At 45.1% G+C, this 25,425-nt stretch overlaps 2 protein-coding genes across 4 annotated transcripts; one reads left to right on the forward strand and one right to left on the reverse strand.

The window, feature by feature from the left end:
- Positions 1-212: 212 nt before the first annotated feature.
- EIF2D (eukaryotic translation initiation factor 2D) lies at positions 213-9,699 on the reverse strand. Its single transcript, XM_003212952.5, has 15 exons — positions 9,212-9,699; positions 8,821-9,011; positions 8,184-8,267; positions 5,993-6,083; positions 5,241-5,348; positions 4,612-4,901; positions 4,307-4,424; positions 3,765-3,810; positions 2,980-3,083; positions 1,917-2,075; positions 1,707-1,796; positions 1,507-1,602; positions 883-1,003; positions 574-748; positions 213-471 (listed from the first exon to the last, which is right to left on the reverse strand). The coding sequence occupies exons 1-15, from the start codon at positions 9,265-9,267 to the stop codon at positions 401-403; spliced, it is 1,800 nt and encodes a 599-aa protein (XP_003213000.3). The 5' UTR covers positions 9,268-9,699; the 3' UTR covers positions 213-400.
- A 157-nt stretch (positions 9,700-9,856) lies between these two features.
- DYRK3 (dual specificity tyrosine phosphorylation regulated kinase 3) lies at positions 9,857-20,742 on the forward strand. 3 transcript variants are annotated; one of them, XM_085210675.1, is made up of 3 exons: positions 9,857-10,088; positions 10,880-10,995; positions 14,469-20,742. In XM_085210675.1, the coding sequence occupies exons 1-3, from the start codon at positions 10,049-10,051 to the stop codon at positions 16,038-16,040; spliced, it is 1,728 nt and encodes a 575-aa protein (XP_085066801.1). In that variant the 5' UTR covers positions 9,857-10,048; the 3' UTR covers positions 16,041-20,742. The 3 variants fall into 3 exon arrangements, with proteins under 3 accessions (XP_085066801.1, XP_085066800.1, XP_010722488.1); XM_085210674.1 differs by having other exon boundaries at positions 10,884-10,995; XM_010724186.4 differs by lacking the exons at positions 9,857-10,088; positions 10,880-10,995 and adding an exon at positions 12,825-13,293.
- The last annotated feature ends 4,683 nt before the right edge of the window (positions 20,743-25,425 follow it).

A 25,425-nucleotide genomic window follows, 5' to 3' on the forward strand; every position in this document is an offset into this window, starting at 1 on the left:
TTTTTTTATGTGATATAAATGCTCTATGGCACATTGTCCTGGAACATTCTGGTGTTGGAATGTACTCTGCAACATTCTGGATGAGGTTCTATTACAATGCTTTGGTTTACAAGGTGGAAAGTAAGAATGTCAGGCTGGCTGTGAGGCTCTATAGAGGGGAAAAAAAAAAAAAAGCCCAAATATTAGAAAATACATGGAAAAAGATAAAGCTATTATTTTTTTCAGCTTTTTATTTTTATGAAAAACGATCACTTAGAGCAATATTATTATTTGGGATAATCCCACACCATGTAGAAATGCAGGACTTTGAATGAATAAGGCCTGTACACAACCTTGATCTGTTGGCAGGACGTTTCTATAAATAATGAGAACTGATTAATTCTTACAATAGATTTTTCTCCTACTTTTTCCGGCCGAGCTTTGGAGCCTTCTCAAGGCCTTGGATATATTTCCGAGGTAGTTGGTATTCTTCTGCAACATAAAGAAGAGTCCATTTTAGGTAAAAATTAAATGACTAACTAAAATCTGTATCTTGCTATAACTAGTCCAAGCCCAGCTCCAGAACATTCCTACCTAGCAGCATCTTGGCCAGATGATGGACTTGGTTGCCTTGGATCTGGACCTGAACTCTGTCTTTTGCTCCAGGCACTGGGGTGATGGTGGTGCTGGCCTGCACTTTCTGTTGTAGAATATTGGCCACACACTGTGGGTCTAAACCGTACAGCTCGAGGTTCTTGATAATTGTCACCTGAAGATTCCAGCAATGATTGCAGACGTTACTACTGTCAGTATTCATAAATTGCATCCCATTCATCCCAGAAAAGCAGGCTGCCCTCAGAATCGGGACTCATTCATATCCCATCTTTTAGTTTCTCTTCTTACCTTCTTATTTGATGATCTCTGTGCAGTGGTTATATCGATGGGCTCAATGTTTCCTTTCCTCACAATAGGTTCTTGTCCAAAAAATGTCACCTGGTGTAAGGGCTGCAGACGCTCGAGGCACCTGAACAAAGTTTATAGATCCAACTGGTCTATTCAACATCAGTCCTGCTGTGCTAACTGTGTTTCTGCTGCTGCAGCCTTTCAAGGTTTTGAGACTACGTATAAAATCTAGAACTGCACGGCCAAGAAAGACCTTGAACATAAAGAGCAGGATGACTACTGTTGCTTAAAAAGGGTATGTTCACTTATCTGCTGCAAACAATAGCTTCACAGATATGTATTTACAGATTGTACAGAGAATCGGGCAGTGCTTGTTCAGAAATCTTTTCCTGATAGTTAGCACGTAAACAAAACCAGAAAGCAACATCAGTTAATGATAGATGGTGGTTAAATGGTGAAGAATGAGATATGATTGAAGGGAAGGCCTCTGGATGTTTTCTGTATCACCAGGAGGAAGTTACAACTTCAGTAACTCCAGTGACACGGGGCTTTGACTTGTGATAAACTTGACATACTGTGATAATTTTGTGTAATACTGAAACAGCACAATGGAAAAACAGTCACCTGCTCAGGAGGTCATCCCACTTCAGGTGTGAGATTTCATCTTGCTCTGATTTATCCAGCAGGCAGTCACACAGAATGGCATTTACTTTTACAAAGCTGTAAAAGAAAAACGTGCATTTAGGAGAAAACAAATTCACTTCTTGTTTTATATTCAGCATCTCCTGTGGAAGCAAGGTAGGACAACTTTTATGTATACTCACTTCTTGTTTGTTTCATCAACCAACTCGTTAGCCTTCACGTAGTTAATGATGATGTTCCTCACCTCACTGCTTGAGAGGATGCTTCCTTTCCTAAATAGAAAGAAAACTTGATTGTTTCCCCTTGAAAGCAAACAAAATGGCAGCAACACAAGTTTGTTAGCCTATCCCTTAACCCAACAATTGATTTTATTGCATTTTTCCAGTGCTCACTTGTGTCCAGAGTCCTGAAAGAGTGGCACCATCTTTGCTGAGACCCCATACAGAGGTATGATTTCAGGAGCACGGTATACTTGTTCCCTCTCTTCACTCTTGTTGTCTTGGGCAGCAGAGGCTGAAGAAAATCCTTCAGGTACTGCAAATGCTTTAATGCTAGGAAAAAAAAAACCAACATTATTTGGTGGGAATGAAAGAGGTTGAAATTTGTAATATCAGTTTCTGTGCTTGCAAGTAAGAGAACACAGCAAACTGAGCTTGAGCATCGCTCTGCCTCCTAATGACAAGGCTAAGGATGATGAAAGAAAAGTTAATGCAAAAAGTCAAATTCTGCTTCTTTTCAAATGCAGAAGATATGCTTGTATCTACCAAAATATTCTCCAGCCCATTAGTTGCCAAGGAGATGTGACATAACAGCAGAACTCAGGCCCAATGGGAAATTCCAAGAGAGAGCATAATGTGCTGATATGCAAAAGAAAGGAATCTGGTTCTTGATTGTAACTATTTAATCCTTAAAAAGATAATGGAAGCCCTGATAATCAGGTAATAAGCAATTAAAAAGGTATTTGTGTAGATTAGTGTGTAATGTGAAACAGTTTTTCTGTTTTTTAAGGTTATAACTTTGCTGATTTGACAAAGTGGCTGACTTGATCCCATGTGACATTTTAAGGCTGTAGTTTCATAGGCATTTGTGCAGCAGCAGTGTCATCTTCTCACTGGAGTTATTTTTTAGACAGATAAGTTCACTTCAAAGCTGAACAAAGAATTGTCCCAGCAGATAGATGGGACTGGGAGACCCGCTTAAATGGGAAAGGCATAAGACAGTGATACCATTAGACTCAGTGTTAAATAGCTAGAAAAAATACCTCATGGATATAAAGCTTTCTTCCCTTCCCACTAAAAAAAAAGCCATACAAATTATCAAGACTCACTGTCAAAGGAATGTGCTTTTTAGTGACTGCTAACAAAGGTTATAAAAGGTAACAAATGGAGACGGATGATTCTGCTCCTTCTTTTCAAGGGCTATCACCTCTCTCAAAGACTACAACATTCTACATACTCTGGATGCTTCCAGTCCACCTCCACAATGCTTTCCACGCCTTTGGTCAGCTCCTTCACTTGTAAGATCTTCTGGTGCTGCATACTTTGCAGGAATTTAGAAAACTGAGAAAACAACCATCAGAAATGTGGAGTTGAGCATTTTAAATTCCTCTTTGTATTTCTGACTGCCCAAAAATTATTTGCTAAAGCAGAAGAACTTACAGAGGGCGGGGGAACCCAGCACTGTAGCCCTTTGCTTCTCTAAACACAGCAATTACAAAAGAATAGTGCGTGCCTCCATCATGCTCTAAAACAGAATTAGCAAATGTTCCTTTTGTAGGTCTGCCACCTGTTTGCTCTGTGACCTTGGCCAAATCACACTCTGTGTCACATGGACTGCTGTGACATCTTTGGCAACAGGCTTTGTCCTTGCCTGTCATCTCCACTCTTTTCATCTTTGTTCATTAATAGCTTCAGAAAAGGAATGATCCCTTCTTGCAAGAAACTGCAATGTCCAACAAGATCAGAGCCTTTAACAGCTATCACAGTACAAATACCAGACAGCATTAGATACGTTCAAAGAAGTGCTCATGCTTTCAGGACTGTAACTTTCTTCCCTTGAGCTCTCAGGAGCAGAGATCTGAGTAAAAGAACCTGGCTTTTAGGAACAGCTAACAAGACTTTTCTGTCTGTTTTATTAACACTTCAACAATTTGAAGCTCAACATTTTTATCTCCTTCTACTTATTTCAAGTAACGTAAAAAAAAAAAAAACAAAACAAAAAAAACACCAAGAAAATCTCACCTTCTTATAGCTTGACTTCTTTATATCCAGTTGCTGTCCAGCAGGGCTATAATGGATTTTTAATAACAGCTCTTTAGTTATAGGTACTCTTCATTTCTTTGTAAAGCTTCCTACTTATGTTAAAATTATCTTAACAACACAAAAATATGAGCTCCACATAGAATTACTTCAAGCAAACTAACAGACAGAACATGATGAATTCAACTAGCACTGAACATGATGAATTCAACTAGCACTGAACATGATGAATTCAACTAGCACTGAACATGATGAATTCAACTACACTGATGCTCCCACAGGGAAGCAAAGAGCCATTTAAGTGATCAAGAAATCTTTAAGCAGTTGTTAGTCAACTCAAGTTAGCTATTAAATGCATATCCTGGTTTCAGTCATACAAACACCTTGATGCAAGAAGCATAATCTTAGGTAACCTTAGATATAAGGACTGGATTTTACTTCTGAATCAAAAACTTCAGCCCAAATGTTCTATTCTAAATATTCCACTCTTTCTTGCAACCCCAAAGACTCTTCTTACCACATACCAGCATGAGAACATATGGCTGCGAAGAAATGTGCTGGTGAGCAGAGGGAGGTCTGACTTCTTCACTTTGCATTTTAAAGCATGAAAAAAGCACTGATTAAATAATGCATCCATTTGCTCTGTAGGGAAGAAAAGGACAAGTATGCAGTGAGCAGCCTCTCCTTTAAAAAACAATGCTCAGCTTCAGACCACAGAACTCTATCCCTATACTCTGTGCTGTCTAGAATGCACAGTAACCTAGATCATGGGTACCAGCTTCAGCAAACAAAAGGTGCTTGGTTTGGATCCATTGGCGTGCAAAAGTACCTTGTGGTGTCCTGCTGTCCTCTGCATCCTGCTGAGCCCCTGTGCTACCCTCCTCAGCTGTTTCTGCAGCTCTGTTCTCATTGAGTTCCTCCTTTCCCATCACTACCGCACAACTATTTTGCTCCTTCAGGCTCAAATCACCAATGTTCACATGCTGTGGTGTCTCAGTGGAGAAGCTGTTGCCAGGCTTTTTCCCCTCTACCTCTTCTTCATTTTCAGCATTCTCCTTCTCAGCAGGATCTGCTACCAAGGGAGCTAAGGTAGGAGGACAAGATTTGTCACCATACTCCCTACAAAAGGAAGAAAAAGCATGATGTAGCTTTCTGTTTAATGCTTGGAAACCCATAGGACAATAATACTCATAAATGTTCCCCTGATAAAAGGCATGGGGAGTCGTATGGATCTTAAACTATAAGATTTATTTCCACCTCTATTGGATAGACCTCAGGAGAGAGAACTGCTTCTGTCAGAAAAGTGTGGTCATCAAACACACGTAGCACAGCTGAAGCCTTAACAGAGGTCACATCTCAGCTGTACCCAAACAATGAATGATCCAACTTACTGGGACACAGCTTTGATTTTAGTAAGACTTGTCACATGTTCTACAAAATGCCTGGAGACACACTCACCAGAGATGATCCATGTAAGTATGCAACACAGCAAAACCCTTCCCTTTCATTCCAGCAGCCAGCATCTCTGTGGTGGACATGGCAGCAGCTGCAACTGCTACAGGAGCTCTGGGGAAACACAGCAACGTTACAGCAGGACAGCACAAACACAGTGTGCTACTTGAACAAAAGAACACTGCTGTTGTGATATACTGGGATTGTTTTACAATGTTCTTGTTCTTTAAAGCCATGCAGGCATTTTGGGGTTTTGTCCCTTCTCTCTGGTATGTAAGATCTTTCAAAGAATCCCATGGATATGTGCAGTTGTGCTACTGCAGTGACAGGTGGGCAGTGATGCATTCTTCCCTTTAAGAAAGCACAAGGAGCACTGCTAAAAAGGGACCTGGGTGAAGGGAGAGAAACACAGCTTTAATGCTGTTCCCTCTTTCTGAGCTTTCACACAGACAAGAAGATAACTGTGTAGATTATAATTTTATGTAAAAACTGCTGTTTTGAAAGAAGTCCACCAGGCCCCAGCTCCAAGGGAACAAATTTGCATCGCTTTCCACCTGAGCTCAAACATATCCCAACCCAGAAATGTAACAGCATTTTTTTTGTGCTGACTTTTCCACTGTTCAGGTTCACAGTGCATCAAATGCATGAGAATAATTCTGCTCCTATTCCCCTAGAAGCCCCAGAGTTTCCACGTTAAAAATAGCTTTCCTTTCAGTGCTAGTTTCTAAGAAAAGGTGGGAATAAAGAGTGCTCTGTACCTGTTTCCCAGGAGGGTGACAGCACAGAGTGTGCCTCGCTCTACTTGTGGAAAGCCAGAAGATGGCACTACAACTCCTGGCAGCATCAGATCTGAGGACAACAAAGCATCCATTTCTCAATGAAAGATTCAGCCACGACCTCCTCCACCCCCACCCCTTCTGTTACTCAGCAAAAACGCAGCCTGCTAAGCGCTGGGTACGTGCCAGAGAAAATATCGTTCTGTGTTTCCCCTAGTGAGTTAGCACTTCTTGCTACCACCCCGTGGAATAGGGGATTCGATTTGGTGTGCACATCCTAAAACACAACAGAAGAGCTATACGTGCTCAGTCCCTTGCCTTGTCAGGCACAGAGAAGGTACTCTTCTAACAAAAAGGAATAAGCTCTCAGCCTAGACAGCATTACTCTTCATTGATGACAAGGAAAAAGAAAGGAATGAGAACATACATGCAAAACCACCCATTTATTCTGCCCTGTCCCAAGGCAAAGAAGCTCTCTCTTTGCTAAAATTTGCCACTGATGACCCAACCACCCTGACCTGACAGCAGCTGCACTCAGTTGTGAGCTCTCCTCAGCAGGAGGAAGTTGCCTTCACCACCTCCTTGCTAATCTGGACAGAAACTAGACAGGACTTTGCTGTGTGATTTGTTCTACTTTCCGTGTCTGGGATGAACAGACTAGCACGTGAGTAAAAATGTGTTCCATGCTTCATGTTTGGCATCATGTCTTCACTAAATTATATTAAAATCATCCACTCTCCCTCATAGCAGCTGTAGTTGTCTAGACCTTGCAGTTCCATGGACTGACCTGTGTTCCATACATTGATTTCACTTTTCTCTCAGCATCTTAGACTTAACCTGCATGCTGAGAGGCCAGCGATATTCTTCCTCCTATTCACTGTCACAACTACTTTCAGCAAACCCAGAATGAACTCTGCAACTGCAGGCAAGGCTCCACATCTCCAGGGACAGAAATCATGCAAAAATCTTAAAGTGACAAGGTAATGAGCTGTGTGCATCATGTAAGTAACCAGGGCAGGCAGTGAGACCTTTGAATTCAAGGAACAGATGCCATGAATAGCACTGCCTTCCTTCTCTTTGTAACTGATTGCTTCCTCAAGTCTGCTCCATCCCTCCATGTCTGCAGTGCTGGACAGTCTCACGCCTTTCCTCCCATTTCTATGACAGGACTCAATCTTTGCTCTCTGCCTTTGCTGGCCATTGTCTCCGTGGCCAGTTTCTTATCTTTGGATCATACCCAGCAGTAGCCTGGTTGTCATGGGAGATGAATGACCTGCAGCCCTCTTTCATCAATGTTCTTCTCCTGTTAACAAGACTTTTTTCCTCCAGAAACTAGGTCACTACAAGCCAGCAACAAAGCTTGCTCAGATGTTTATCATAGCTACGCACTTATACACTTTATTTCCCCAAGAGCAGAGTGAACAGAGGGACTTGTCTGCTTCTCTAGACAGTGTGTAATGGAAAAAAGACATCTATTTCTACACGTACACTTCCATTTATAGATTAAAGCTGCAATGGCTGGAATTCAATCTTTTCCTGGTTGAACAGTTCTGCTGCTTCAGGTTTATGAAGGCCTGACTCTTATGCATCTGAACTGCATCCAAAGCAGATGCCAGAAAATAGATTCATTTCTTGTTAGTCTCGATCTGTAAGTAGCTGGTAGAGCCAGTATTCCAGCAATTCAAATCCAAGCCCATCTGCAATCCACAATTTACCTGACAGTGATTAGAACTGTAGGTTCCAGTACAAACTCACTCACTCTCCACAGGATAAGCAGGCTCACCTCTGAACTGACAGGACCCAGAGTGGCAGCAGATGGAGTCAGCTGCCCAAGGAAAGCTAAAAAAAACCCCACAGAGCAGTGACACAGGCTGTTCAGTGTCCCAGTTCAGAGTCACTGATCAACTTTACACCCTGAAGAGGCACTTCCAAATCCGAGACTCTCAAATGGAACAGATTACTGCATTTAAACAGCTTAACCTACTTTGGTTCATTCACAAACTTATCTGCTGCTGCTGATTTATTTTCAGGAGATCAAGGTGAATTACTCTGTGCCCTAGTCCTCTTTATACTTTTTCACTGTTTCAGGTCCCACTGGGAAATAATATCACCAAAAATCCCTGAAGGCAAATCCTATCTGCAATGGGATGTGACAAAGTTCTGATTCTCTTACCTGCTCCTCCTGCTAGCTTCTGTAGCACAGGGGGCCATGTTGAAAAAGCAGGGAGAAGATCTGGAAAGACCCACAGAGTATACACTGTGCCAAAACAGAAGAAAATTTTAAGAGGTATCATTAAAAATGCTAGCTGCTGCTTCTTATCATCTCGAAGACTAAGCAGGACCATGCTAACTGCAAGGTCAGAACAACCCTATGATAATTAGAAAATAGTGAGATAGAGAAAAAAACAGCTATTTAAATCACGATTCTGCAAATTATTATAAAGATGACCCTTTGAATTATTGGAAAAAAACAAAAACACAGAGTTATCTATCAGAGCAGCTTGTTACCTAATTCCAGGGCTGCCTGGATGTGGATGTGATACTTGCTGATACCAAGTGAACAACAGAAGGATGAGAGGCGAGGATGCGAAGCTGTGGCTGAATTGTTTCGTGCTTCCTAACCTCTCAGAGCCTCCATTCTGCAAGAATCTCACTGGATTTCACATTGATGCCAGCAGAATAAACACAATAAAGTGTGCAGATGAGGTGCAATGGGAGATGTGTAAGCACTTAAACACAAGCAAGGGGGGGGGGAGATCCTGGTTTGTATTGAGTAAACAGGGAGGACTCCTCCACTGCACTGCCCATACCTGTGGGATACAGAGCTTTTTCAATCTCAAACAGGATCGGGTTCCTGCTATTCGTGTACACAGTGCCAGCCTCCCCTTTGTGAGTGTATATCTTGATGACATTCAGCTCATCCTTGTTTGGAATCAACTCCACCAACCGCTCAGCACTCAGACTGGGAAAAGCAGCCGCAACATCACCTCGCAGCTTTTTCCTGTAGCGATAAAAGCAATTCCCCCTTCAGTATTTTGTGGCTACGAGACTCCCACTTTTCCACTAGCGACCGTGGGCTCGCAGGGGAAACCCCGACAAGCTGTGAGGACTCTGGGAAGAAACCAGATGTCCTCCCCGCTCCCTCCCCGCAGCTCTGCCCTCCTGCCCCGCACCTCCCGCTCCCCGCACACCGGCACTCACCGCTCGGATCCCTTGATGGCGGTGCTGGCCCTGACTCGGAACGCCTTGCAGAACATGGCGGCTCTGCCCTCAGCCCCCGGCGGCCGCCATGGCACCGTGCGCTGCTCAACGAGTCCGGGTGGAAACAACCCGCCCGACCGGGCCGGCCCGAGGAGAAAGGGAAAGTTTGAGCCGCCGGGCTTTGTCCTATGGTTGAGATTTCTTTGTTCTGAGTGCTTTTGTGGCTGCCGATCACCTCACACACAGAGGAAATAAACCCCTGCCGAGCTGCAGCAGCGCTGTCGTGAGAACGGGGCTCATTTCAGCATCCCCGGCGTGCGGGGGGTTCTGACAGCTCTGAGCGACGCACGGGATGTCGCACGGGTTTCTCTCTGCTTATTGCACAATAATTCAACCCCTTCTTGCCACTCGGGTCGAAAACGTGTTGTTTTAATACAAGAACCGCTGAGTTTGCAGAAAAAGAAAGCGAGGTCAGGGTGGCCATAGGGTGTTATATGGCTCTCAGAGAGCGGAGCGGAATACTTCGGGATGGCAGAGGAGCCGGCTGTGCGCCGAGAGAAAACGGCCGCTCGATTCTCCCCGGGCCGGCCTCGAACCCGGGTCGTTCAGAAAGCGCGGTGCTCCTTGCCCCGCCCCGCTCGCAGTGCGCATGCGCGTTCAGGCGGCAGGCGGGGGCGCGTTCCCCTGGCAACGGGCGGCCCCGCCGCGGCCCGGCAGTTGCGGGCGGCCGCAGCCTGGCTGCCCGCCGCGGCAGCGCTGGACGGCGGCGGCGAGGCCGGAGGTGCGGGGCGGCGGCGGCGGCGAGACGGGGGATGGGGGCCGCCTCCCCCCGCCACCATGCTGCTGGGCAGGAAGCCGGAGGCTCCGCTCGGTGCAGGTGAGGCGGGAGAGAAGGGCCTGGGAGCGGCCCCTCGGCACCGGGCGGGACCCGCGGGGGTCGGCGGAACAATGCGGGCTGCGGGCGGGCGGAGCCGGGGAGCTGCGGGTATGGGCGTCCCGTGCTTGCGGTGCGCGCTGAGCGCTCCGTTTCTCTCCGAGTATTTCTCGGCTACTGAGCAAACAACGCGACCTCTTTTACATTTATTTTTTAAAATTTATTATTTTTTATTTTCCTCGCGGCAAATCCTCCGGCTTTAATTCCCCTGTATCGTTTGTAAGGGGTAACCTACTTCCTAGCTAGTCCGATCAAGGCGTGTGCTCCGTTTGCATTGCTGCTCGCGATGAGGCCACTTTGGGATTATCTGCTTAATGCAGGGAGGGGAACGCGCTGTCTCCTGTTCCTGGAGGGTGTATTTGCATTGCAAGCATCGATTAAAAAAAGGAGAAACTCTAAATTAAAGCAAAAGTGTCAAACTAAGATTCTAAGCAGCGTTGTACTCCGGTGTTATAACACTCTGAATGGCATAGTTAAAGATTGTTTACTAATTATATGAGAACCTTCCAAGGAGGCTGTGGATGCCCCATCCCTGGAGGCATTCAAGGCCAGGCTGGATGTGGCTCTGGGCAGCCTGGTCTGCTGGTTGGTGATCCTCCACATAGCAGGGGGTTGAAAATAGATGATCATTGTGGTCCTTTTCAACCCAATTCTATGATTCATGAGTTGCACCCAAGCTTTTGCCTCCATCCGTAGCAATGTGAATTGTCAATAACTGTATGGAACATTTCCAGCCAGGTTTGGAGACGGATTATATGACTCCTATATGAGGATAGATCAGCTTAGGTACCAAGAGTCTGCAAATGAAGAGCACAGCCCCTCAGGACTGCCTTCCCTTGGGAGATCTAACGTGAGTATTCTGAAGTTTTCATGTGGTATTATGTGGCAGCGTTTCTCATTATAGAAAGTAAAGGCAAAGATGGGATGTTGCTTTTACTAAGCATAAGAGCAATTTGTTATTTTGTACAATGTAAAATCACCAGGCGGTGTCAGAAGTCCTGTGTTATTACCCTCAGCTTGTATTTTAATCAAAACATTTATTCTACAAATGGTTCAGGCGTTCTGCTGTGTCACCTAATGTGTTGATAAGTACATAAGTCCACACACCTTTTGCTTTAGCTGTTGCACGTTTCCATTTTAGTTTCCTTCAAGACAACCCCAAAGCTTCAGCGTAGGTTTATGTCTTCAAACTTCTTCCAGAAGTCTTTCTTCTCTGAAAAATTGGGCATTATTTGCTGCTTTGTCTGCTAGCAGAATAGCTCTGTATGGGCTGAAGGTGTAAAGGTGTTTCTTTATAAGCACTGTGTTTCCTAAGCAGGTGTGGAGTTATGCAGTCTTTCCTCACACTGTCTCAACTGAACAGTGATAGTCGTGTTCATCTGCACAGTGGTCTGACCTTTGTGTGGTTTTGTCTCTCACTGAATTGTGGCAAAACTAAAGGAGCTTGTGCTTAAGCAACAACAACAACAACAAAAAACACCACTATTTAAAAAATGGAAAATAAACTTTTCTTTGAACAAAGTATGTTTGAAAATCGTCACCTAGTGTCAGATTATTCAAACAGATATTAGTAATTAATTTAGTCTTTGCCATTCACTGAGCAAATACAGTAGCACAGGCTTCCTTTCTTGGCTGCATTGAGAAAACAGAGGCAATACAGAGATTTGGTGAGCAGTAAATTTGTGGGGAGGGGGCAAATGAGAACTCCTAGATGCAGTGTTTCATAGTGTCGCCACTGCTCATAACTAATCAGAAATCAGTAGGCTGGAACTGTCCAGTGAAGTGCAAATGTAATTGTATGAATGTTTTGTTTCCATGGTGCAACTTATCCTTCATTTGTATGTTGTCCATCACAGCTGAGAGCTTTTTAAGACAAAATTAAGGGCTGTAAAATGGCCTAGTTTCACCCATAAATATAAAAAAAAAAATACAATCTCAGTGATATCTTGCATGCTGAAGTGTGCAGGGGTGAAAACTGTGATGCTCAGCTTTAAAGGAGAAGCGTATGGATTTCAGTGATGCTTGATTTCTTGCTTTCCAAGATTTTTGTATCGTGATGTAAACTTACGTGAGAGCTGAGGATGCCTGCTACGTGCAGCTGTTGGCTCTTTTCATCTCCAGCTATATCAGAGAACATAAATATTTCTGCTTTGAGAATAGATGGGTTTGATTCAGTTTGTGGAAATAACCGATGCACTTTGGAAAAGAGAATTGTGTAGGAACTGGCTTGAGTGTTTACTTATAAGACTTCATCTGAAGTGAGAAGGATGTGAGAGTCTTTAATGCGGTGCCAGTTGTGTTGTCACTGTGATTTCCTGGCTTCTACCAACATATTTTATCCACGACAAAGGAATACTGGATAGCCTGGGATTTGTAAGAGCAAACTGCTGAAGGAAAGCTGGTGTTGCTCAGAATCATCTGACGTCAAGTCAGACGGAGCTGTGTGTGTGTCCTGCTGTCCTGTGGCAAAGGATTGTGGCAGTCACCTGAGAATGAGAACTCGGGCTTTGCTGCTGGATGTGGCTCTGGGCAGCCTGGTCTGGTGGTGCACGTAGCAGGGGGTTGAAACAAGATGATCATTATGGCCCTTTTCAACTCAGGCCGTTCCGTGATTCTGTGATCCTTAAGGATGCTGAGCCTGGTTTGGGCTCCAGAACCATCATTTCTTCTGTAAGAAACGATTGTGGTGGAAATACGATCATGAATTCTTTGTTTATTGAGGAAGTTAGAAGCAGTATTTGCTGCAAACAGCAGCGCTTTCAGGTGGATCGGGGTTTGTTGGGCTTTTGTGCTCTATCTTGTTTGTTTGTAAACGTGCTGGTTTTGTGTGCTCCACCGAACGGTGTTTTTGCTGGCTCTGAAAATACGCCTTCCTTATCTCAGAGGTTCAGCCAGGCTCCAAGAAAAAGGCGTTCATTCTAAACTACAAGGGCTGGGCTTTGCTTTTTTCACTCAAGAGTTTCTGGCAAGGCGTGCCTCTCACAGTGCACCGTGCTTGAGGCTGATAGGGCTCTGGGCAGTGGGACTCAGTAGGATGCATCCAGTGGCCCCACCAGCCTTCATCTGAAACCAACTGCTGCAGGAAATGCCCATCTTTTGGGCTTATGAGCAAAACACACAGGCTTTGAAGAGATGTAGCTTGCTTTCGGTGAGAACATTCACTTCTTTTATTTATGGGCTGTGCTAGGATGTTAGATTTTGTGTAACTAAAAAGGAATTTGGTTTTATTGCTATGGCTCTGCAGGTTTATTTATATTTTTGTGTGATTCCTGTGCAGCTATTTCAGTTTTCAGGGATTGGGTTTGGCATGTGTCTCAAATCTTTATTTTTAGATTAAAGGACAGAATGGAAAACAGATGTTGCTACTCCAGTCTCGGCTTCTTCCATGTTGTGTGGGATAAAACAACACCTCTTTGCTGTCTGTCAGCATGGAGCATCAGTGGGGAGAAGAAGGGAATAACTGCTGTGCAAATCGTGGTCTGAATTCCAGGGAGTTCAGCACTTACTTGTTTGAAAATGTTAAACTTGAAGCTTCTTCTCGTTCTTATTTGCTATTTCTGATGCAAATATTTTAACATATGGCAGTAAGTGGCAGTGGTTGCAGGCTGCTGTCAAAGAATAAAAAATATTCTTGATTATGAAGGACTTCCAAGTCCGTCTTCTCATAGTTATTCAGCTACTGCGATTCCAGAGGGACTGTGGTCGTGATGTGTTTTTCCCCTTTAAAAAAAAGAATAAACACAAAACCAAATGTTTATATGTATGAAAAACTTTATATACAGAAGATTTATCTTGTCTTGCTGTCTGTTCAGCTTGGCTGCACCAGCCTGACATCATTTGCTGTTGCTTCTTTGTCTTTGTGGCACGCTTGTCCTCGCAATGTTGCCAACACTTCCCTGCACATTCATGTCGTGTTGCTTGTTTCAGACAGGTGCAGATTGCATCTGTCATTGGTTGTGTTTGCTGCACCCATGTTGAAAGCTAAACATAGCTGTTCCCCTGGCTGTTTGCTGACTGTGTGCACGCTGCTGGAGATAGGTATTGTGTCCTTGTTTGAATGTTTGACTCTCTAGGGTTTACCCTGTATGGGCTTAAAAATACATTTGTGCATGTGCTTGTTTCACTAAGTTGCATTTTCGTTGTATGTTTCCCTCCTATGACTACACTTGTAACTTGAGTTAGCTTAGGTAGTGAGTGCAGCATTCTGTATTTGTTCCCAATGGAAATGCAAAACATGCTGGTGTTACTGTTTTTATTTGTGATACTGATTTCGTTCTTAAAAATAAGCTTTGTTTAATCTTTTTATTGTGTTTCTGTCTGTAGGTTTGTAGCAACAAACTTGCAATGAAGGATCACCCTCTGAGTGGGAGCCAGGTCAAAGTGGAACAATTGTTTGAGGACTCTGGGAACAGGAGGAGTAGTACCCTTCAGTCTGCAGGAATTACTTGTTCAGAAAGATCTCTTCCTTCCCTGACAAAAGATAAAAGCATAGAGAGCTTAAGCACTTCTAAAGGTGGCAGCAGTTCCTCAAAAGCCCACAAAGCCGTTTCCCAGGCTCCAGAACAAGCTGTCAAACAGTACAAGCATCAATTATCTGCGTATGAGCAGCAAGAGATATTTAACTTCTCTGAGATTTACTTTGTGGGTCCAGCTGCAAAGAAGAGGCAAGGAGTGATTGGTGGACCCAACAACGGAGGTTATGATGATGACCAAGGCAGCTACATTCATGTGCCCCATGACCATCTCGCTTACCGCTATGAAGTGCTCAAAATCATTGGCAAGGGCAGTTTTGGACAAGTTGCTAAAGTCTATGATCACAAACTCCACCAGCATTTAGCCTTAAAGATGGTTCGTAATGAAAAGAGATTCCATCGGCAAGCAGCAGAAGAAATCCGGATCCTGGAGCATCTGAAGAAGCAGGATAAAACTGGCAGTATGAATGTTATTCACATGCTGGAAAGCTTCACCTTTCGGAACCACATCTGTATGACCTTTGAACTCTTGAGTATGAACTTGTACGAGCTGATAAAAAGAAATAAGTTCCAGGGCTTCAGCATCCAGCTGGTGCGCAAGTTTGCTCACTCTATACTGCAGTGCTTGGATGCTCTCTATAGAAACAAAATCATACACTGTGACTTGAAGCCGGAAAATATCCTCCTCAAACAGCAAGGGAGGAGTGGAATCAAGGTTATAGATTTTGGGTCCAGCTGTTTTGAGCACCAAAGAGTCTACACGTACATTCAGTCTCGATTTTATCGAGCACCGGAGGTAATTCTAGGGAGTCGCTATGGGATGCCCATAGATATGTGGAGTTTTGGCTGTATTCTGGTGGAGCTATTGACTGGATACCCTCTTTTTCCTGGAGAGGACGAGGGAGACCAATTGGCTTGTATGATGGAACTTCTTGGAATGCCCCCTCAGAAGCTTTTGGATCAATCCAAGCGAGCCAAGAACTTTATCAACTCCAAGGGTCATCCTCGCTACTGCACTGTAACTACACATGCAGATGGAAGAGTGACCCTCAACGGGAGCCGATCGCGCAGGGGAAAAGTGCGAGGTGCTCCAGGGAACAAGGACTGGGTGACAGCACTGAAAGGCTGCGACGATCCCTTGTTCATAGAGTTCTTAAAGGAATGTCTCAGCTGGGACCCTGCTGTGCGCATGACTCCAAGTCAAGCTTTAAGGCACCCCTGGATTTGCAAACGAACACCCAAACCACCCAGCACTGATAAAACCTCCAGTAAAAGGATTTCTAGCTACACGAGTTCCTTCACAGGAATTGGTTCCAAGTTGCCTCCTGTGGTCGGGGTAGCAAACAAGCTGAGGGCTAACTTAACATCCGATGCCAATGGCAGTATACCTTTATGTACTGTGCTGCCGAAGCTGGTCAGCTAGTAGCAAATGACATCTTGCCAGAATACCTACTTTTTATTTTAATTATTTGTTAATAACGTCAAAGGAAGCTAAAGGCAGAGGTTTTTAATGGATTTAAACGTTTAAAGGCCTAACTTTTATCAAACTGTTTCTCTCGCAGCGTGGTGCGTGTGGCATCTGGGTAGGTCAGCTCATCTGATGGGTAACGTGGCAGTTTGGCTGCTATGCTATTTAATAATACTCTTTTGGAAACCAAACTAGTTCTTATCAAGACAGGTTAGGAGATTATTTTGCTTAAGACAGCAAGGGAAATCGACTTATAATGTGTATTTTCAGTTAATCTCCAAATTAAGTTTTTTTTTTTTTTTTTTAGATTTTATTCTGGGGAGAGTTTTTACATCTGTTGTCACAAGCACAAATGCATTATTGGTGTAATGCATTAAGAACTCACTAACTTATGTCTGAAAGATTGGACTCCTCTGTGCTGCTTTTCCCTCTTCTATTCTAAGAATTTTAAGAAATACCTTTGGGTAGAAACACCAACAAATTTGGTGTTGGCATTTTGTAGTCTGATTTAATTTTATTTTTTTTTCCAGGAACACTATGGAACACAGGAGGTGTAGATAGATGTAATGCCTGCACACGTGCTATTTCCCTTAACAGGCTATGGAAGGCTGACAGGGAAGCTCAAGGAGCAGAAGGAGTCCATTGCAGGCGTGGGCTGCTTTGTTTAGGGCTGATGATTCCATTACACATTTCTTGGAGCTCAGATTTATAAGTTTTCCCAGGTGTGTGTGTGTGTGTGTGTGTGTGTGTGTGTGTGTGTTTGCTCATTGGTGTGAGTTCTTGGTTGGTTTGGTTTTGTTGTTGTGTGTGGAGTGAATTCCATTAAATTCCATGGAACTCTAAAGCATGCCACCCTGAGCAGGCAAGTAAAAGTTCTCGAGACTTAGGATATAATAAAACATGTGTGGAACAGCCCTAATAAATAGAATAGCTCTCCAAAATCTCAATGTGATCTCAGGAAGGACTGATAAGATGCAAAAATTCATAGATCCAAATCAAACTGCGTTATGAGATGAATTATTTTAATTCTAATCGCATTCCTTTGGGACTGTGAGAGATGTTTCTGCATGCTTGAGATGTGTAAGCTTCTAATTTCTTTATCTTCCAAGAACATGGGGTGATGGTGTGACCTGTAACGACAACAGCACAGCTTGTTCTGGTTCTTAGCTCTTGGAGCCACATGGCATGGGTCCATTTACAAAAACATCTGATCTCCTGCCAGGTTCCTGAATGCAATTTTAAACACAATTTAGAGCCTTTATGAAGAGAGGGTTTTAAATTTAATGAGTTTCTTTGCAGCAAGTTTTTAGTATTAAAACAAGGAGACTTGTTCTACAAACAAAAAAAGGCTCAGGGTGATTTGTAAGATAAGGTGACCACATGTTCAATAACAGAGCTGCCTTCTGAGAAGATGGGGCTGTACTTTCAGCTTCGCCCTGCTCTAATTACAGCACTGCTCAAAAGCTGGATGGAAAGGCCAAAGAGTCAGAGCCAAAGCCCTAGGCTTCCCACAACTGTCCTTTAAGCAGAGATTCTCACACAGGAGCTTTGCTGACTTCTGTTTCATGAGGGTAAATGCACTAAGCTCAGTGATGCTATTAAAATAGCAAAGTCTAGCTTTTATCCGCGTGGCCACGAGCAACACCAGTGCACGTGTTGTGTCTGTGGTTCACTTCGTAATAAGGCACGAGTGGTATTTTTGTTTGGCAAAGCTGAGTGGTGTTTTGTTAGAACGTACAACCGAGGAAACAGATTGTGGGGGGATGTGGGGGAATACACCACCAATTTTAGCAGCATCTCTAATAGATGTGACACGTTTCTCAAAGCCAGGAACATCCCGTTTCCTCCTCTGACTTTCCTATTTGCATTTTTAACTGTTGTTATTTTTTTTTTAAACCAGCTGGGTGAGGAAGAAGGGGAACCTTTTGAGGAGCAGTAGCTTGGTAAGAAAGATGTGTAGAAGAAGAGCACTTTCTATAGAAAGAACTGTACAGTGGTGGTAGTGTTTAGAGCCAGGAAGAAGACAGAGAGTTTGTGTTAGGAGCTATGCAAGGAGAAGATGGAATACCCTTTTTTTCAGGAGCAGCGACCAGTGGCTTGGCTGTAGGACACTTTTCATCTCTAAAATACCCAATGTGGAATGATTATTCTCCTGGGACTTCTGGGATCTGGTTATGACAAGGTAACTTCTCATGTCACAGCTGTGAAACTACAAATGGAGTCATTAGCTGGCAAAAAACGTTGCCTTTTTCCCTCAAAAATGTGTTCACCTTGACCTGACCGAGCAAGGTGCCCTCTGCGAGCTGCACACGTTTAAGAATCAACCTTATTTACCTGGGACTATTCCTGTGTTTTAAAATCACACACTTAGTTAACTATCTTGCTAATTGGAGGCTCTGGTCTAGGTGGCCACAGCAGATGAGAAGGAAAAAGAAGCAACTTTGGAAGATTTCGACTATATTGAAAAAAGGTTCTACATAACCCAGAGAGCACAGCTCTGTTTTTATTTACTAAGCCCCATTTCTTTATGCAGTATTTGCTTTCTAGGAGGAGTGTGGCACGGTGTGCCCAAAGTGGGAGAGCCCTCCTTCAAGGGAGATAATAAATTCCATGTCTGGGAGAGCTGAATTCTCATCCCTACAAACACTTCACTTGTTGAACTCGTGGTGGGTTCCTATGGGAATCACACACAGCCATGCTCACAGGGCTGGAACACAGGCTGTGTTGTTAACAGTGTCGTTTATCAACCACGGGTATGTTTGCAGTGTCAGTCTTCAGTGAGATGATGTCAAATCTCAAATTCACATTTGCTCTTTGGGAAGCTAAGCACTATAATGAGGTCTGAGGTTGTCAGGAGTGCATCGGTTTTGCTACTTGTGATACTGGTTAGGATGCTGAAGTGATACAGGGCTGAACTCATCTGAATAGAGAACAAAACAGTGTTTGTTTTTGAGGAACCTCTTTGTCTTGTCAGCACACGTGAGGTTCCCCTGCACCCTCAATCATGTTCTCTTAGGAAGTTAGCATGACACGAATGCCAATTGCTTGGGATTCTGAACAAAACAGACATCACGTTTCTAGGACTTGTAACGAAGTCATCCAGACTTGTTTTTCAGTGTTCCTTATGATGTTCCTTCTGTTTGACTGCTCGTTATCATTACTCTTTGTGTTGGAAGTAACACGCTGTTTATTGTCTGCATTTTTATCTGTTTGTTTGAGCAATATTTTTAATACAAAACAAATGACAAGGCACGAGCATCTGCCAGATATGCATTGCTTTTACGTTGGGGTCCAAATACCACGCAGCTGTCTCAGTTGCAAGGAGCAACTTGTTTCTGTTTGAACTCAGTGGGGCGGCGATGTGGTCACTGTGGGATGTGGTGCTGCAGCCCCCAAAGCAGGCTGGTTTGGGCTCATCAAGGGCAGGCAGTGCACACACTGCCTCCAATGTGCTCTTTGCTAGGGTTTGCTGCCCGGTCTGTCCTGTCTGAACAGGAGTTCTTCTTGCCTGGTTAGCTCAGAGCTCAGAACAAACCCCTCTGTAAGGTTTGAGGTGTGTTATGCAGTCTGCCATTGTTTACAATAGCTGTGAGGGCTTCCGTGCAGTTGGAAGCTGTTGGAATTAGGAATTTAGCAGTAGAGGTTCTTTGCAATGGTCATCTTTGAATCTACCTCTGAAATAAACCTCGGGTCCTTTCTAAAGGGATGTTCACTGCAGACTGCAGCTCTATTTTTATTTTTTTTAAACACTGATAGCTGTTTTGGCTGTGAAATGTACACATGATGATCTCAGCAATGTCTTACTAATCCTATCCACACAAGCGAAAGGCTGATTGTGCACTCAGATCTGAGCTGAAATGATTGACACAAATCCCCTGCCTGCCAAAGTTTAATGCTGGTATGGAAGCGAAGAGCCAAAATAACATGGGAAGATCTGCAGTGCTTCTGTGTGGTACCCAGCTGGGATGGAAAGCAAGCCACAGTGAAAGACTTTTCCTTAATTAAAAGAGCTTGCAGCTTTTCCATGCGTTGAGCACTAGGAGCTGTGGGTACCCAGCACGTCTAAAACTGGACACCATGGTTTTTATATCTGATGTGTATCAAAGATACCACTTGATTGTTACTTTTTTTTAACTTGATAAGGGTTTGGGGAAATGTCTACGCTTCCTACTTTGCATAAAAGAGGCCTTGAGTGTTCACAAGCTCCACCAACACTTTGTTCTCAGCTCCCACTGTCGCATTTTAGACCTTGGGGTCATCAGAGCAGTCTTGCATGGGTGAGCATCGCTGTGTTCAGAGGGAGCACAGACTCCAGCCCTGCAGGAATAACCCGTGTTCCCTATCCATAGTACTGTGCCTTATTATTTGACCAGCCTACATTTGTCTTGGTGCAATGAATTTACTATTCAGGGTTTCTTATACTTTGCAGCTGTCCACACTAAATGTCGGTGCGTGTGAGGAATTCACAGGTTAGCCTTCTTATTGTAAATATTGTGAGGTGGAAATGTAGGAAACACTTAAGGTGCATGTGAACATAACCCTGGAAGGAACACTTTAAGTCGGTCTCAAGCTCTGTATCTCAATGTGACGGGCAGATATTTCCTAATGTTGTACTTCAGTTTGTTTTTAAAAGAAAATAAATGCGTAATTTTCTTTAGCATCAGACTGTGAATTCCTGAAAGAACAGCTTGGTTTTCATCTATTGTAGATTGCTTCCAGAGAGTGCAAAGTACTGCTGTTGTTTGTATGGCCCTTCGTGTCAAAGCAGAGATGAGCAGGAGGTTTTTGGACTCTACGTGGTGATTTCAGTGTGTCTGTGCTGATGGAGTTCTCTGATGGGACAAACGTGCTGTAATTAGAACATCCCGAAGTTTTGCCATAACATTGGTTGGTCATCACTTTCTTATTTAGCCCAGTGATCTTTTTAAAGCTCAGAATCCCTGGGCTGCGCTGAGAAATCCAGCAGCAGCCACTTAAGGAAGATTTGCTTTTATTAGAAACCTATAAATGGGAAACGTCCTGCACACCAGTGGATATCAGAATAGTTGGGAGGTGAAATCATCCTGCAATAAAAAGGTCTGTAGTTATGACCTGCGTGGTTAAGTGATGTACATTACATGCAGAGACACTTTGCAGGCAGCAGAATGAGGTTTTTCCCTTCTTTTAGCGTGGGTGAATGGCAGACGTTTGATTAAACAAGAGCTGATGTAGTAACAGAAGGTGTACATACAGACACTGAGTGTTCTCTGAGTTTTTGTGTGGATACATGGATGTAAATGCAGGCTGTAGGCTCTGGGCCGTGTGTCCCCCGTAGAGCTGCAGTGCTGGCAGTCCTCTGGAGTGACTCTCAGCCCTTCACACAGGGTTTGGCTCATTCCTTGGGGTTGCTTGGGCTGCAATTTTGCCCATAATTAGGTTTTCTTGAAGCATCAGAGCCAGTGCTGCTCTCCATGTGATTCATCTTATCCTTTTTATAAACGGAGCCCTCCTCTGCACAGAAGATGAATGAATGGTGGGCTGTGCTGGGATTGTTTTCTTCCCTCTCATCAGATCTGCCCGAAAGGCTCTGCAAACACTTCTCAGGACCGCGTGTGTGGATGCTCAGAAGCACAGTTGCTCTGAAGGTTCCTTCCTTCCCCCTCACCTGAGCGCAGCTGTTTCTCCCTCTCCTCTCACAGTTTGGGCTCTGTGAGCCATTCCCATGGTGTGTTTCAGTTTGCTCTGTCTATGGGTCTGAAATGCACTCAGTGGAGCCTGCCGTGCCCTGCTGCTGAGAAGAGCTTTCTGAAGATGCCAAAGACCTCAGCCCTGAGCTCTGACTACGGAGCAGCATCTTGTAGGGGTTTGCATTCCTCTAGAAGCTCTGAAATTTGGCTTTGCAGGTGGAGGAGCCGGGAGAGCTGAGAAAGAAAAGAGCTCAGAAGAAAGGATTCCCACTGGGCTGTGCCCTGCGTGGCTGAGCTGCACAGCCATTGGGGTGACAGCCTCCTGCACAGCCAAAGGATGAGAAGGAAGGACACAAGTTTCCCTCAGTGCCACTACAGATGCTCAAAGGTCCTCAGCCGTGTCTGCACGGCCCAGGGCCCTGCACTGGAGTGATGTCTTTAATATCTCTGTTCAGTGCTGGGTGACAGCAGTGCTGATAGTGCTGGCATTGCTGCTCCAGGAGGCGCTGGTGACGGATGGCAGAAATGAAGCGATGCTGGAGGGCTGAGCAGCCGGCTGTGAAGGCATCAAACAGGAAAGGTCACGCAGGGAATTCACACCAGAAGTTCCCTCTCTTGAATTGAAGCACAAAATAAATGTGGGCAGGCGAGCAGGGATGGTTTTTCTGGTATGAGCATAAATCTCTGAGCCATAAGCTGTATATCCCCTGTATATCCCTTTGCAATTCCCTTCGTTGCTGTTGCCCTGTGCAGAGTTCAGTGCATTGCAAGCCTTTGGCACCGCTCTGTCCCTGCGCTGCCAGCTCATCCTGCAGAGCTGTGCTGAGGCTGAGCACCCAGGGGACCTCCTGCACCAGCTGTGCCCACAGCAGTGTGCTGCCTGCATGTTCCTCTGGTCTCCTTTGGATGCATATAAACTGGGATGCTGCAGTTTCTGCTCCTTTGCTGGGAAGTGCTGCAGCATCCTGGGTGCTTTACATCCCTCATCGTCTCATTTCTTGCTGTGTGAGGCAATGGTGGTGCTTTAGGAGCAGCAATACGTTGGTAAGGGGGTGAGAGAGGGACAAGATTTCCTGCTCAGCTTTTTTCCTTCCCCCTGCTGCGATCACATGCAGTGCCATAACTATTTCCAGCTCTCCCTTTAGCACTTGCAGGTCCACACGTGACCCTTTGACGCATCCCATTGTGATGGGAAATGCACGAGTCTGGCACAAAGCTTAACAAATATTCCTCGATGATTCATTTTTTTTTTTTTTTCTCTTAGACCTGACCCTTCCCTCGTTGCAATGCAGAGGAGCAGTGGAGGGATGGCACAAGTTGACAGTCCCCACCTATCCTGCTCCCCCCATTGTGCTGCACCCAGCATCTCAGTGCATGGCAGCACCCCAGAGCTCAGCATGCAGGAGGGCAGTGTGCATCGCTCTCAAAAGCTGCCTGAAAAGATCCCTGCAACACAGCCTGGGCTGCTCACCAGGAGCAAAACCATTTATAATGTAAACAGATCCCTTCCACCCAAATAAATAGATCCTCCTGGCTTTAATAAATAAATTATATAAATAGAGGGAGATACATCTTACCTAGCTGCTGTTGCTATTATTTCCGTTGCTACATAAACAGTTTTATTTCTGGCCCGTGCCACATGCCAGGTCACAGCCTGCTGCAATGTAATCTCTGTTCCTGGTTTCAGCACACCGGGGTGGATATGGTGCTGTCAGAGCAGGGCCCTTCCCGCACAGCCCTCAGCAGCTGCTCCAGTTGGCCACTTTCAGCCTGTTGCTCAGTGCCCCAAGTGATTTTCCACCACACGCAGAAATGCAGATAAAGCCCCATCAGCACCCACTGACACTGCGCTGAGCACGGGGTGCTGCCCTTCAGCTCTGAGCCTTGCACGGCTGCATCACCCTCAGCCACTTTTTAGGTTTAGAATGTGCCTTTTTTTTTTGTCTTCCTTCTGGTTGTGCTCCCTGTTCCCCCTGTTCCTTCCTCCCCTTTCCTTGCTGGCAGTGCTCATTGCTTGCACCTGAATGCATGGAGCTCAGTGAGTCCTTGCTGCTGATGGGCAACAGGTGTCTGGGCATCCCTTCTTGCAAGACACAGCAGTGCTGCTGCAGAGAGATGAGCCCTTCTGCTCCTGGCAGCACAGCTACTGTAGGGAGAGGCAGATAGGGGGGATAAAAGCTCCTCCATCACGGATGTGCAATTGTCCAGGCTTGTATGGAAAGCTCTGCACAGTGGCTGCTGCCACACGCATGGGGCACTTTTAGGTGATAGCACTGAATGCTAAAAGCTAAAAGCTTGTTATAGATCGAGGTACCCCACAAAAAGCAGCAAACAGAAAGAGCCTGAGCTAACGTTGTGTGTTATTTGCTACCCAAAACACGTGGAAAGGCTGTGTAAAAAAGCAATGAGAGCCTCAAAGTCCTCATAATTGTGTTGAGGCTGAAGGCAGCTGTGGCAGCAGCAAAAGCCATAGGACTGAGGAACTTTGCAGGGTCCTCACTGGCACAGAAACCCCCAAAATTGTCCCCATGGGCTCTGCTGTGTCCTGCAGGGCAGCCAGCAGCAGCGTGTGAGCTGCAGGCTCCCACTGGATTAGGGCCAGCCTGGGAGCTGCTTATCCTAATGGAGCTAATCTCTGTAATCTCATTGCACAAATGCCTCCCTCCTCTCTGCTGGCAGACTGCAGGGACCTGAGCACGAGGTGGATGCCGGCAGATGTAAATGCATTGTTCATTGGAATGGCCCAATTTAAAAGCAGATCCCTTGTCCCAGCACTGAGCCTCTCACCCTGCGTGCTGCCCTTCCGCTGCCCTCACATCCATCCAACCTTCTGCAGCTTATTCCCTGTTTTTCCCCTTTCTGTGGGTAGCACAGAGGTGCTCTCGCTGTCCCTGCTCTGACACCACTGCCTGCTGATAGGGCTTGGCTCTGCTTGCATCCATCCAAGTTGTTTCTCACTCAGAGGCCCCTGAGCTCCCTATCTCTGCCCCAGAACTGAGTGTGACATTGCCTGTAGTGAGAAGCGGTGTGGAAGTAAGAGGCAGTGCCAGCCTTGCTGCCTGCTGTGGGGCACTGGCAGGAGAAGCAGGCAGCTCCATCCTAAAGATTGTCACCTATTTTTCCTCAGGGACTGCAGCTGTGGATCTACAGGAACCCAGGACCTGCAGGCAGCTCACAGTGGGCCTGTCCCCACCACGACACACTGAGCTCCTCCATCAGGTTGCTAAGCTGAAAGCCCATCCCCTCTCCCTGCTGGTGCTGCTGTGGATTTATAGGGAAAAACAAATAAATCTGTGCTTGGAAAAGCTGAGGTGAGGGTCAGACCTGCAATTCTCACTCCTTGTGGCACAGCTGTGGGGCTGAGCTGCTGCTGTGCCATAGAGGAGCACTAATATTTGCTTTCAGGTTCTGTTTTGCCCCCCGTGTGGAATCTGTGGCTTATCTTGTCAGTTGGGCTACATGCCTTCCAAAGCAAATTCTTTTTAAAGGTATATATTCCCGTGCTTCTGAGCAGCGGTTTTTGTGACTGTGAGTTCAGGCTGTCCATTTGGCATCACCCTGTGGGCAATGAATCAGGATTCATTTTCCATTTGGAGAGAGAAAAAATAGCCCTGTGTGGAGAAAAGTGCTGTATGGGGTCAGCTCTGGGACCTGGCTGCATTTTTAATGCACAG

This window comes from Meleagris gallopavo, chromosome 28 (assembly GCF_905368555.1).
Source record: "Meleagris gallopavo chromosome 28, MGAL_WU_HG_1.1, whole genome shotgun sequence".
In the NCBI taxonomy this organism is placed as follows: Eukaryota; Metazoa; Chordata; class Aves; order Galliformes; family Phasianidae; genus Meleagris; species Meleagris gallopavo.